Source organism: Dermochelys coriacea, chromosome 6, assembly GCF_009764565.3.
Source record: "Dermochelys coriacea isolate rDerCor1 chromosome 6, rDerCor1.pri.v4, whole genome shotgun sequence".
Taxonomy (NCBI): domain Eukaryota; kingdom Metazoa; phylum Chordata; order Testudines; family Dermochelyidae; genus Dermochelys; species Dermochelys coriacea.
In genome coordinates this window covers 109,830,851-109,845,468 of record NC_050073.1, presented here as the reverse complement: position 1 = coordinate 109,845,468, position 14,618 = coordinate 109,830,851, and the positions used below count along the sequence as shown (strand labels likewise).

General features: G+C 40.9%; 1 protein-coding gene across 2 annotated transcripts in view; it reads right to left on the bottom strand.

Annotated features, from left to right (window-relative positions):
- The window catches only part of TDRD9 (tudor domain containing 9), a 171,727-nt gene that overhangs the window by 64,172 nt on the left and 92,937 nt on the right, over positions 1-14,618 (bottom strand). For both annotated transcript variants that reach the window (XM_038406469.2, XM_038406467.2), the window contains exons 10-15: positions 13,101-13,155; positions 12,818-12,902; positions 11,360-11,417; positions 6,040-6,144; positions 3,258-3,355; positions 1,639-1,770 (exon numbers count right to left, since the gene is read on the bottom strand). In XM_038406469.2, the coding sequence (XP_038262397.1) occupies positions 1,639-1,770; positions 3,258-3,355; positions 6,040-6,144; positions 11,360-11,417; positions 12,818-12,902; positions 13,101-13,155 (533 nt within the window). The remainder of the gene's footprint in view (positions 1-1,638; positions 1,771-3,257; positions 3,356-6,039; positions 6,145-11,359; positions 11,418-12,817; positions 12,903-13,100; positions 13,156-14,618) is intronic.

Sequence of the window (14,618 nt, the reverse complement as noted above, 5' to 3'; positions counted from 1 at the left end):
AAATTAATTATATGGTTAATAGTACGATTCAACTTTGCCAACATCTAAGACCTTTGCATAAAAAAAAAATCTGGCTGTCTAGAACAATAATTGAAATTAGTAGCAGAAACCACTGTAGGTGCTTGGTGGAGAAAAAAGGTTGGGAAGCTTAAACCAAAATTTAAAAAGCCCACTTTTTTGCAGCTGAAACTTGTGTGGTAAAGATTGAAGATGCAAATGAACTACACTACTTTTAAACTGTTACTGCTATGTTTGGGGAAAGGAGAATATGTTTAATGTCACTAATGCTCCCCCAGTGTTTACAATCTGCAAGTACAAACCCTGTGCAGAGTTGCGCAATATCAGAACCATTCTCCGAGAATGGAAGAGGTGGACCGAATTTTGGCTTTTATTTGTAAACAATTCTTACAGCACATGGTTTCGTTACTATTTCTTTCATACTTTCTTATTAAGGATGCTTGTCTACAAACAGGATTATTTCCCAAATATTCATCTGTACTACTCCTAAATGAAGCCGTAATCCTGTTGTAGCAACATTAAAATTGATGGTTGCAGAAATTATGTTAAAAAGGGGAGTGATGTCCCCCAATGAGGGGAAAAGATAAAGTGTTTCTAAACTGATAGGTTTAGGTTTTTTTTTTTTTTTTCCAGTTTTCCATGAGGAGTCAGTACCTCTTTAAACGTCTTATTAGACAGAAGTTCAGACTATCTGGGCTTCAGAAAACAATTAGGAGAAGTGCCTGTGCCATTACACTCCATATTCTTCATACTAATAGTATGATATAATTATGGCATAAATATGATGTATTTTATACAAGATAGGTCATAAGAGATTTAACTGAAAAGGTTATGATTCACTGAACATGATTATCCTATTTGTGCATGCATCATTTTGGTATCTGCAGTTAGGAATATTGTCTATGCATCTGTTATAAATGTGTTTACATCTGGGGAACACCCACTAGACAGAAAGCAATCAGTCTAGATAGCTGGCTGGGAAGAGCCATTAGGGAAAACAATAGGTCTTAGAAGATGCTTATCTCCCACCACAGAGCCTGCCTGGGGAGTTTTCCTGAGGATAGTACAAACAGTCTCTGACTCATGGCTGCTATGGCCCTACAGAGGTATGTGACTAAGTCACCTGGTACTGGACTCCATCACAGAATACCAGTGTTTTTCCACTGAAAGGCAGGGAATTAAAAAATTGGAGACAAAGGGTTCCCACCATATGCAAAAGCTATTTAAGGCAGAGGAGTGACATCAGGTTTGTTCTTCACTGACTCCCCACCCAAGAAAACTGCTGGAAAACTGCTGCCTGAGAAACAAGGACTGAACTGGGGGAGAAGGGCCGAATCCAGGTTAGAGGGATTTCTAGTCTGTGAAAGGAACACCTGGGGTTTGAAGCTGCAAGCAAGTGCACCATGCCCTCAAGAATCTCTGTGAACTGCTCAAATCATCATTTAGAATGAGAATTTGCTACTCATATCCTACTTCTTTAGTATATTAAGCTTAGATTGTGTTTTTTGAATTTACAGGGTGAGCAGGAGCCCAGGCTGGTGGGTCAGGGTGCTCAGTGGTACCCCAGTCCCAGGCGGCACCCTGGGGGTGGGGGGGAAAGAGACCCATCACAGTGCCTACCTCTTTAAGTTGAAGAATGGTGCGCTCAATGTCACCTATACTGGGTGGAGATAGAGCTGTTGCCAATAAGGCTCTTGGCTCCCCCATGTCAAGCAATTTAACCTTTAAGACTGTACTTCCTAATGGGCAACGCTGAAAGGAAAAATAAATTGGGAAATGTTATCTTTCCACAAATGGCAGAAGTTAACTCACTTAACTTGCTATATGGAATGTTTTATTTTATAAAAGCCACATTTTAGATATAGGTTTCAGAGTAGCAGCCGTGTTAGTCTGTATTCGCAAAAAGAAAAGGCGTACTTGTGGCACTTTAGAGACTAACAAATTTATTTGAGCATAAGCTTTCGTGAGCTACAGCTCACTTCATCGGATGCATTTGGTGGAAAATACAGTGGGGAGATTTATATACACACAGAGAACATGACACAATGGGTTTTATCATACACACTGTAAGGAGAGTGATCACTTAAGATGAGCCATCACCAGCGGGAGGGGGTGGGGGGGAGGAGGAAAACCTTTCATGTTGACAAGCAAGGTAGGCTATTTCCAGCAGTTAACAAGAACATCTGAGGAACAGCGCGGGGTGGGGTGGGGGGGAGACATAACATGGGGAAAGTTTTACTTTGTGTAATGACTCATCCATTCCCAGTCTCTATTCAAGCCTAAGTTAATTGTATCCAGTTTGCAAATTAATTCCAATTCAGCAGTCTCTCGTTGGAGTCTGTTTTTGAAGCTTTTTCGTTGAAGGATAGCCACCCTCAGGTCTGTAATCGAGTGACCGGAGAGATTGAAGTGTTCTCCGACTGGTTTTTGAATGTTATAATTCTTGACGTCTGATTTGTGTCCATTTATTCTTTTACGTAGAGATTGTCCAGTTTGACCAATGTACATGGCAGAGGGGCATTGCTGGCACATGATGGCATATATCACATTAGTAGATGCGCAGGTGAATGAGCCTCTGATAGTGTGGCTGATGTGATTAGGCCCTGCGATGGTGTCCCCTGAATAGATATCTGGACAGAGTTGGCAACGGGCTCATCTTAAGTGATCACTCTCCTTACAGTGTGTATGATAAAACCCATTGTTTCATGTTCTCTTTGTGTATATATAAATCTCCCCACTGTATTTTCTACCAAATGCATCCGATGAAGTGAGCTGTAGCTCACGAAAGCTTATGCTCAAATAAATTTGTTATTCTCTAAGGTGCCACAAGTACTCCTTTTCATTTTAGATATAGACCACCAAATAAATCTATTTGATAACTGAACGGTATTTCCCACAGTTACAGATAGATTCTACTTTTAGCAGGCTATCAAACCATTCAAGATAATGTAGTTTTATTGACCTGATATGTCTTCATCTACAAAGAGAAAATGGTTAACACATTATATCTATTTTTCCAGTAGAAGTATCCTGAAAATATTATTTTACCAGCTTTGTTCTATATTACTAAATATTAGTCAAATTACTCCAAAACGTCAACTATTTTTACACTCTCTGAACATGTGAAACTTGCATAATTATACATTATCTTTAACAACAATGTAGTCACACTTACCACTTGCATCACTAAACACAGATAAAATCATATTACAAAAATTACATTTGAAAATAATTCTTACCAGCATCTCAGGTATTGCATTCTCCGGTATATAATTTGTCCAGAAGTCCTTGTGTACAAGCCTATAACAGTACCCTTTGGAAACACGTCCAGCCCGGCCTTTAAATAATACAGCAGATTAAGGCATGCTTTGGCAATGATTTGTAAACTGACAATCTCAGACTTAAACATGTTATACTAAAATTAAAAGATTCATTCACACACACTCCAAATATTTCATGACAAGACAATGCAGCAAAGGTAAATGACTGAATAAAACTCAAAGAAGAAAATTCAAACTGAAAATCCCATCTAAAGTCTAATTCCCCTTCCCCATCTTATGCAGCAACTGCAGAATTATCCCTATGAGATCCAAAGTCAGGATCTGGAAGATGGGAGTAAGGACAACTAGTGGTTAGTATGCTAGCCTGAAACTTGGGATATTTGGACTGAATTTCTTGCTCTGTCACAGGACTCGTGGAAGATGGGAAAATCACTGAGTCTCTGGCCTCAGCGCCTATCCATAAATGGGAATACACGCGCTTCCCTGCTCACCAAGGTGTGGCCAGGATAAATATATTAAAGAGTGTGTGGCAGTCTCAAATACTATGGTTGCTATAAATACCCACCTAACCCCGGAAGTGTATGAGCCATACTGAGTACATCTGTTTGTTTTGTATAGGAATATCTGGCTTCATATTATATCACTTTGTGGCAAAATGTGCACAAGTCCTGATCCTGCAGTGAGTAACCTGCAAAGCTCATTGCAGGATCAGCACCTTAGTTTAAGTTCTTTGGAGCTGGGACTTCTTAGGCACACTTTCTCTATTGTACAGAACATAGTACACTGTTAATTCATGGATTTCATATAATACAAACAGAGTGAACATCATTTGAAAAAAGCCTATGCAGCATGTTAAGTTTCCACATTTATACACACACAGAACAGGAAATGACAAAGTGTTTCAGTGAGACTCAGGCTCCTAAATCACTTCTTAAAATGGGAGTTAGGCTCCTTAGTCCCCTGAGCACTTTTGAAAATTTCACCTTAGAATTTGATCATCCTCTTATCAAAAAAAAAATCTATAAGAAAAAAAATTCTGCTAGAAATTAAGGACTTCATTTCATTCTCCCCTTTGAAAGGAAAAGGGTTCTGACCTTGCACTGGAATAGAGGATCTGGTCTGCAAATGCCAAATGGAGTTTATGGTTCATTTGGGAAATAAAAGCACATTTGAACAGATCAGAGGCTATCATGCAGGTAGCTGGTCTCCTTTGTTGATATACCTAAACCTCATACTCATGGCAACATGGATCTCATGAGCCTTGCTACCACTGATTCTCCACTTCCTAAAGCATAAAGGATAAATTAGCTGTGATTGCAGCACCTTTAATTGCCAGCAGGGCTTTTCTCTTGGAAATCTGCAAGATCCAGAGAGGAGCACTAGGACTAATCCTTATCTTGCTACCCTCTCCTGACCAGTATATTACCAATCATGCAATATGCTCACAGAGAGGTTTGCTGAAAGCTTGAGGGAGGGAGAATGGTTCAAAGTTATCTTTTTTAATTATTATTTAATATAAGCATTCCCATTGATATCTGATTTAGTAAACTGTAAGACCTAAAACCCAAATGTAGTGCCTAAACTACGTGACAATGTCCCTATATATTTTATTTCTGCAGGCTGCAATTAAGCATCTAAGTCTTGTCTACATGTGCATATTTTTGAGAATTCTTTCACAACTGCACCACCACCACTAGTACAGCTCCACTGGTGGGAGTGCTAGTTTAGGAACCTTTAATCCCTATGCCATCTAAAGCTTCTTAAAAGCAATAGTGAAAAATTTCACACAAAAAAAGGTGATATAGTGCTTACACTTTCTGATTTTTTAACAACTATAACTTCTGATTTTTCCATTATACATTGAACTGACAGGATCAAGATTGTCATGCTGAAAATTACACCAAGCTACAACTGTAGTTTTGGTTGGCTGGAACATATAGTACTGTTCTTCCATTCAGCAAGCCTGCTATTTTGCAAGCAGAGCAATGTTCTAGAACATTTCATTGCCATTCTTGTGTACAGGAACAGGACTGGCAGGCAAAGCAGAGAGACAGTGTAAAATGCATGTAATTATATCACACAAATCCAAGGCCCAGGGGCTTTATTGTAGCATCTGAGCAGAATATTTTGAACGTTATCCATGCTGTAGCCTTCGTTTTCAAGGATGTATCCATTTTCCAGGATCAGTATGGAAATACACATTTAAGATAAGTTTGGCAATATTTAACCTGAGGAACTCTGTGTCCTGTTTTAATAATAGATACGATCACACTTCTGGTGCAAATAAATTTTGCTAAAAAAAGCAAGGCAGTAATTTTAAATTTATTCAGAGAACACAGTGTATGAGTTAAGGAAGAAGTAAATACCTCACATTAAAAAACAAAATTCTGCATCTAATACCAAGTACCATTTAAAGCTATATTATTCTAAAAGTATAATAAGCAATCCTCCCAAGTTTTAGGGTGTTATGCAAGTTTCCATATGAAAAGTACTTCTGAAATAAAAATAAAAACATTACGCAGGCAGTATCAACATATTTACGAAATCACATTTGAATATTCTGGAACAGTGACAAATCAAATAACCCAAAAGCTACAATAGACCTACACACAGAGCAAAGATTATGTGAAATGGCCTTTTCACTTAATATTAATGCTGCTAAAAGCCAAGGCAAAACTCCTATGCCATACCTAACAAGCTTTCTCTGAAGCTTCTTAACGTAAGACTATTGATGCCTTACCTTTCCTCTGATTACAACTAGTCTTAGAAGCCCAGCAAAGTCTCAGGCTCTGATAATTAGTGTCTTCATCACAAACCAGAGTTCTAGTCAAACAGAAATCGATGACTGCAATTTAAAACAAAAATAAATAAATAAATAAATAAACAAACACACACAGTAATTCAAGTATTGCACTGAGGACAAATATTTCTGCAACAAAACAAATATTGGTTGATTTTCTATAGCCATAAAGGATACTCTTAAATGAAAAAAAACCCTGCAATTAATTGAAAGAAAGTGGGCTAAAGCTCTAAATATATACAATTACACTTGGAATAGTCTGAATGTCTACAGTAGCATTCGAAAGTAGAATTCCAGTGTTTACTTTGAATCACAACAGAATCTTAGTGCGCACTGTATGATATACATACAAAGCAGCCATTTCTGCATTTGGATATTCTATCCTAATACTTCTGTTTTATCTGCTAAAATTTTTTAAAAATACAGCACTAACAATGTGAACAAAATAAGTAAATCAATTGTAAGATATAAGATATATGAGGAGGCAGTGTGAAAAATATCCACCAGCTTGTGATGTGTATCTGTTACCTCCTGCAGGGGAATTTGCAGCTCACCCACTACCCTCTTGGTAAGATCCCAAAAGTTTTTAAAATCAGCTAGTAATGGAGAAGGGGCATCACAGCCTCGTACAGTGAAAATGAGGAGAAGCTTGCTGGAGGGGTAGCTTTCCCTTCGAGCCCTTCCTCCTGTTCTTCCATCCCCGGCGCAGGGGCTCTGGACAGTGACATTGTAGGAGACCGTCTGACAGACTCTCTCTGAGACACCCCAGATTTCCATGAAGTACAGGATCCATAGGCGTTGACTCCGTGGCTGCTCTGGGGCTGGAGCACCCACAGAGAAAAATGGTGGGCTGAGCACCCACAAGCAGCCCCCCATTATCTCCCCCACCAAGTGTTTGCCGTCCACCACCGGCCCCACCAATTGGTGCCTCCCCCCCCTCCCTGTGCCTCCCGCCCACTGCGATCAGCTGTTTCGCGGTGTGCAGGAGGTTTTTGAAGGGAGGGGGAGGAGCAAGAGCATGGTGCATTGGGGGGAGGGGCAGAATGGGGCAGGAAGAGGTGAGGGGCCTTGGAGGAAGGGGTGGGTCCTGGGGCAGAGCCAGTGGTCAAGCACACCCCACCCCACCCCCCAGTACATTGGAAAGTCGGCACCTTCAATAGGATCTGTACAGCCATCGGGGGGGGGAGGTCCCCAAGGAGGCCCATACCATGATTGCGGGTCAGCTCAATGGAACTGAGGAGGTCCCTTGTACAGTGATGGTGAGAGGCCAGGGAAATGAGATCCTCCTGGTGACGTTCAGACTTGTCAGTGGGTAAGGATGGCTCTGACTAGGGTTTGTGCGTTACGTAGCTTAGTATCGAGAGTGATTCCAGTGGCCAGGATGTGCTCATAACCAGGGCCCTGGTAGCGAGTAATGGGGACTGCAGTTCTTCCCAACTGTCAGGTCACTAGAGTACCAAACTCTTGCAGCACTGTTGACTCATTCAGTGCTGCTGCAGAGTGTCTGTGGTACACAGTTAGTACCAACGTTTGTAAACATACAGAGTGCTCCACAGACGGGAGCTTTGTCACACACAGTACTGAAGGTTTACTCGGTGCCGCTTTATTAAAGACAGTATGGTAATTGTCTCTCTCGTTAGGGGGTGGTACTGCTGCCTAAGAGCCTGAGCCCCTGATATTTCTAGGTGGTGCGGCAGAACTCACAGTGGAGACCCCCTTCTGGGTACCGTACTTCGGAGCTGCCAGTACCAAGGTGGCAGATCACACTGCGGAACCCCTCTGCCTGGCCAACAACTCAATTTGAGGGCTTGGAGCCCTTTTTCCTGGAGCCTTTATAGGGGAAATCTGCTGTGGTTTTTTGGTGACTCTACCCCCTTTGAAGTTGAAGGTTCTGGGGGATGATCTGGGGTCAGCAGAGTCCCATGGCAGCTGACGTGCCTTGTCATTAGGAGGAGTTTTAAATTCAGCTTCCAGTTTTTACAAGACCTCAGCTTTAGCTGCTGGTAGAGGGAATACTTCTGAAGGATATGGGACTCCCCCAGGCACTGGACACAGTGTGTGTCTGGAATTGACTCCTTGCAGGAGAGGCATCTCTTGAAGCCAAGAGAGCTGCACATGCCCCTGGGGGGGTGGGGGTACAATTACCCTCTAGCAGTGAAGAATGCAGAAGAGATGTTCTTTCGTCTTTCTTCTTCTTCCTTTTTTTAAACTGAAAGACGTTAGAATGTCTTCCGGGGGGGTGTCCAGGGGCCCATGCCCCCACCACTTTTTACTAGATGTAAAGGCAAGTGACGGGGGGAAGAGGCGGAGAAGAGCAAATGGCGGGGGAGGATCTTGAGGGGAAAAGGACAGCGTGAGGGCAGAGGGGAAGGGGAGGCACAGAGGGCCAGGTCCATGATTTGGGCGCTGGTGTCCTCCTCACTTTTAGGGAGCTTCCACAGCTCCTGATGTCTTTTAAACACCCCAAGGGAAGAAAGGGAGGGCTTTCCTAAAATGGTAAAAGGTAAACGAAAGCTGTTTTTCTTTTTTTTTTTTTAAACTCAACAGGATAATGAAACACTAACTATTAAGAAGAACAAAAGAACCAAAAACTACTACTACTAATGCTAATGACACAGATAAGGAAGAGAACTCTCACTCCCTTCAAGGCCAAAGGCGGTGGAGAAGGAACTGAGGAGGATTCGGCTGAGCAGTGGTAGATAGCCTGGAGGCAGACCAGGAAGGACAGCGTAAGTGCAGGCTGAATGGACACTGCTACCTAAAATCTTTCATAGAGGCACAGATACATCCACAGTGGATCACCCACAGGCATACTACACAAAGAAGAACAGGATTCTATTTCTGTCTCTTCCACAGAGTTCCTATGTGATGCTAAGCAAGTCACCAAAACCAAACTTTCCACAGATGGTCATTAAACTAGGTGTTCCTCATTTTCTGGTGACTGACTTGAGACCCAGGATTCTGATTTGTAGATATGCTGAGGACTCACAGCTGCAATGCACATCAATAGGAGTTGAACTTTAATATGTAAAGTCCTATATTATTCTAAGTACTCTGAAAAATATCAGGTCCTAGGTTTTTAAAAGAGCAAATTGAAAAAAACAAATTCCACCATGTGGCATCATATTACTTTGGGGAGACTTCCATGGCCCGAGTTATACCTAAGGTCTGACTAGATTATCACAATGGTCCTTTCTGGCCTTAATCTACAGAACTTATGAACTTTGACATCCCATACTGCTCATCAGCAGACCTGGTAGCTTTAGATCCACTGCACAGACCACTGTTACTTGAACTAATCGAGTAACTAATAGCAATAGTAGGCTGTCATCCTGTGTGTGGACCAGCACCAGAGGACAATTAAACATTTTGACAATGGATTTCACAAACCTTTGATGACAGCAGAGGAATGATGAGACTCAGGAATCCCAGGTTCCGTTCCAGGCTGTGAAGGGGAAGGTGGTCTTCCTGGCACAGAACCGTATGGCTGTTCCTTTCGGAATCCCCTACCCTGACGCTTCATCCCTTTATTCCCATCCCCTCAAACTTGTCCTTGTCCCAGTCTTGCCTTTCCCTCACCCGCAGTCCCTTGTCCCAGTTCCATTGATCTTGCCAACCCAGTCCCAGTCGCCACTCCTCAGGCTTCTTGTCCCAGTCTCCTTGCCTGGCCAGTCCTAGTCTCTGCCTCAAGGCTCCCTGTCCGAGTCCTAGTCTTCCTCCACCATTCCCAGTCACTCTCCCGCCCTGACTCCTTGTCCCCATTCTCCTTGCCCAGTTTCAGTTCTCCCTCTCCCAGCTCCTCATCCCATCCATCTCTCCACCCCCTACCCCACAGCCTCCAGTCATCAATCAGCTCCCACACATTTTCCCAATATCACTGGCTCCTTGTCCCCTTCCTCTTTAGTTATCCCATCTCAATCATCAATCATCACCAAGGGACTAAAATACCGCCCAAGTAACTTTTATATTCTGTGTAGGATGACAAGGGGAAGGACAGTAGGATGCACTGTAATGTCCTTGCCAACTGAAAGATACCTATGCAGATAATGAACTGTCAACCACCTCACTCAATTATACTTTTCCTTGGTTTCAGCTATCTAAAGAAATATCTTGTGAGAGCCTATGTCAGTCTTTACCCCCGTAGATGAAGGATAGCTTGGGATGCCAGGAGATGGCTTTGATCTTCGTTCAGAACAAGTCTGTATGAATCCAGAAATTTTGTTATTCTCCAAATAGTCTGCTATGCTTTATCTATGGAGCGAGCTCTGATCAGAATATATATTTCCTTTCCTACCTCAGAGCTACTACCAACGCTACCACGATGTGTCTGGATACTCTGGGCTGGCTGCTAGTTCAAGGGTAAGGAGTGAGCTGTAGTTCATGAAAGCTTATGCTCAAATAAATTTGTTAGTCTCTAAGGTGCCACAAGTCCTCCTTTTCTTTTTGTGGATACAGACTAACACGGCTGCTACTCTGAAGGACAGTGAAGATATACCTGTGAGCTGCAAAGATGTGATATGAAGATACACTTCTTTCAAATCTATGGGGGACAGAGAGTCCTCTTTGTTGATAGTTGCTCATGTTGACCTGAAAGTCTCAATCATAAATGTAAAAAGAAAAGGAGTACTTGTGGCACCTTAGAGACTAACAAATTTGTTAGAGCATAAGCTTTCGTGAGCTGCTCACGACAGCTTATGCTCTAATAAATTTGTTAGTCTCTAAGGTGCCACAAGTACTCCTTTTCTTTTTGCGAATACAGACTAACACGGCTGCTACTCTGAAACCAATCATAAATGTATAACTTCACATAGCTTAAATGGTTCATGTTTAATTTTGCTATCCACCACATTTAAGCATTTTTACACAGGACAAAGATTCCTCTAACACGGTTACTTAAGTTATTATGCCTTAAAGACATACCAATTGTTTTTACCTCTGTCACAACATCCAAAAGCGGCAAAACTATTTCAAGTGTCAGACACGTTTAACAACCACCATCACTACCTAACTCTCATACAGCAGAGTAGGTCAATCTTAATTTTTTCTCTCTTTTCCTTGTTACCTTTAAAGAAAATCTGTAAGAGAATCCCTGCTGCTGGGTGAGTGGAAGGGGGGTGGAAATCTCACTGTCAAAGTTATCATACAGTAAAGGTGTGATGAAGGCCTTTTTCGATTGGGGATGAAAGGCACCGAAGTAGGGAAATGCAAGTGAAGTACATATAGGATACACATATTCCTAATTACAATATAGAATACTCACCATATTTTACGTCTGGAACTGTTACAGAGCTCTCAGCCATATTTGTAGACAGAATAATCTAGTTCAAGTCCAAAAAGAAAAAATATGCAAAGAAAAGTTCACTCGTCTATATTAATATATGTATTTATATAAAACTTTCCTTGGTGGGGAGAAAAAAATGTGAATGAAATAGAAATATATTTGTGTTTTGTGCCCTCTGCCATTTTCCAAAGTGATTTTCATCAGTATTGTGTCTAGACAACAAAAGGTGTCACAGCACTTTGATTTTATTTTTCTAGTGCAAAACAAAGAGCGCTATAGTAAAATAAAATTTGGAATTGGTTGTAGTAACTTCATAGTACATATATATTTTAAGTTTTTAACTGTAACACTTCAATAATCTAACAGCACTAGAAATCAAGACGCTAACAAACATAGGGCATGATTGAGCATGGAGAACTATTGACACCCAGGAGCAGGAATCCCCATCTGCAATTCACTTTGCAGGAACAATATACAATAATTTGTTTAATTATAAACTTCATCAAGTCTATTATAGCCTCTGTCCTTTTTTTTAAGCTGTGGACAGTGATAACAACCACAGCTGTAAATTAACTGAAGAAAGCTTTTCTGACCTACCAGAAAAGTGATCGGTTTCGAACTTGAAAAAGCTGGATTGCCTTTATACAGTTGTAGGAGAAGAATAAAATTAAAAAATTAAAGTTGGCTTACATTTGGCTAAGTAAGTGTTGTAAAGAAGGCCCCAATCAGCAAATAAAAGAAGGCCATGAGAATTAGTATTACTTGTAGTGTGGGAAGGATGCATGGTTTTCAAAGTAACTAATAAAATAAAGAGCTGCAGTAACAAGACAAAGAAAAATTGTCTTAAAAGAAACAATCCCCAACCTTCCCACTGTTCTGCTGATAAGCAAAGAGTGGGGGAGAAGATAAAAAAGGAAAGGCCTTGGGAAGAAAGGAGGCTGTAAACCTTATCTGGATTAAGCCTGGAAATAAGGGTGAATTGTCTCAAGTTGCTTTTTAGCTGGAGTCAATGATTGGCAACACATTACTTGTTTGTTAAAGGATATAAAAAGTAAACTCTTAAAGCAGTTCATTGTTAACACCTGCTTGACCATGTTGGAGCCGACCAATTTGGGTCTAAACACCCCTGGGGTTAGTCCATTTGTAAGTATCACGATCAAATGCTTTTCTTACTATTTGGTTGTAGTAAATTGCTTATTATTTAGGCTTTTTATACATGTCTAGAGCATTTGTATGAATACCATTTGGCCTTTGGATTTAAGAAAGGAATTTATGCTTAAATTAGTGTTTGGTGGTTTCCCATATAAATATTAATAATTTCAAATATTAGTAATAATTCCACCAACAGTGATCTTAGCCTGAGAAGCTAACATTGCCTATAACCAAAATTATCCACTTCTTTTATAAAAAGTAAGCCATGTTTCAATACTTGTTTACCTTTCTGTAACCAGGAACTGGAGTCAAAAACACATTATTCTGTTCTTCTAAAGTCACACTTGAATGGAGCAGATATACTTGCAACCTAGAGGAAATGCATCACTGTAATATCTATACAGTAATTCACAATAGTCAGAGGCATAATTACCCCAGGGGTCCCTTTTGGGACTACAACTCCATAGCTGAAGGATTAATATTAAAATACACAACAGGAATTTAATGAAATTAAAATAGAACTGTACATATGAAAATATTTTACTATGTGTTACTCATTTTAACTTACCTTTTGTGAATCATGCTTGTGAGAAGTTCATGCATGTAATTCATTTCTGCCAAACCTAGGGGGGAAATAAACAGCTGAGTTAAACTAAACATTTTGATGCTAACTCGAAACCAAAGAAATTAATGATTTTATTCTCAAATGGATTCTCATTTCTGCTTAATTCCTAAATCTGTTTCTATTTCTTTATCCCTTTTCATATACAAATTACAATAGAGAGGTTAAATAGAAAACACACAATGAAAAGTGAGTAAAAAATTACATTCCAAATAAGACGACAAACACACACCTACACTTACTATATGTGGGACTAAAAAGAAAAGGAGTACTTGTGGCACCTTAGAGACTAACAAATTTATTTGAGCATAAGCTTCCGTGAGCTACAGCTCACTTCATCGGATGCATTTGGTGGAAAATACAGAGGGGAGATTTATATACACACACAGAGAACATGAAACAATGGGTTTTATCATACACACTGTAAGGAGAGTGATCACTTAAGATGAGCCATCACCAGCAGCGGGGGGTGGGGGGGAAAGGAGGAAAACGTTTCATGGTGACAAGCAAGGTAGGCTATTTCCAGCAGTTAACAAGAACATCTGAGGAACAGCGCGGGGTGGGGTGGGGGGGAGAAATAACATGTGGAAAGTTTTATTTTGTGTAATAACTCATCCATTCCCAGTCTCTATTCAAACCTAAGTTAATTGTATCCAGTTTGCAAATTAATTCCAATTCAGCAGTCTCTCGTTGGAGTCTGTTTTTGAAGTTTTTTTTGTTGAAGGATAGCCACCCTCAGGTCTGTAATCGAGTGACCGGAGAGATTGAAGTATTCTCCGACTGGTTTTTGAATGTTATAATTCTTGACATCTGATTTGTGTCCATTTATTCTTTTACGTAGAGATTGTCCAGTTTGATCAATGTACATGGCACAGGGGCAATGCTGGAACATGATGGCATATATCACATTGGTAGATGCGCAGGTGAACGGGCCTCTGATAGTGTAGCTGATGTGATTAGGCCCTATGAGGGTGTCCCCTGAATAGATATGTGGACAGAGTTGGCAACAGACTTTGTTGCAAGGATAGGTTCCTGGGTTAGTGGTTCTGTTGTGTGGTGTGTGGTTGCTGGTGAGTATTTGCTTCAGGTTGGGGGGCTGTCTGTAAGCAAGGACTGGCCTGTCTCCCAAGATCTGTGAGAGTGATGGGTCGTCCTTCAGGATAGGTTGTAGATCCTTGATGATGCGTTGGAGAGGTTTCGGTTGGGGGCTGAAGGTGATGGCAAGTGGCGATCTGTTATTTTCTTTGTTGGGCCTGTCCTGTAGTAGGTGACTTCTGGGTACTATTCTGCATCTGTCAATCTGTTTCTTCACTTCAGCAGGTGGGTATTGTAGTTCTAGGAATGCATGATAGAGATCTTGTAGGTGTTTGTCTCTGTTTGAGGGGTTGGAGCAAATGCGGTTATATCGCAGAGCTTGGCTGTAGGCAATGGATTGTGTGGTATGATCTAGATGAAAACAAGAGG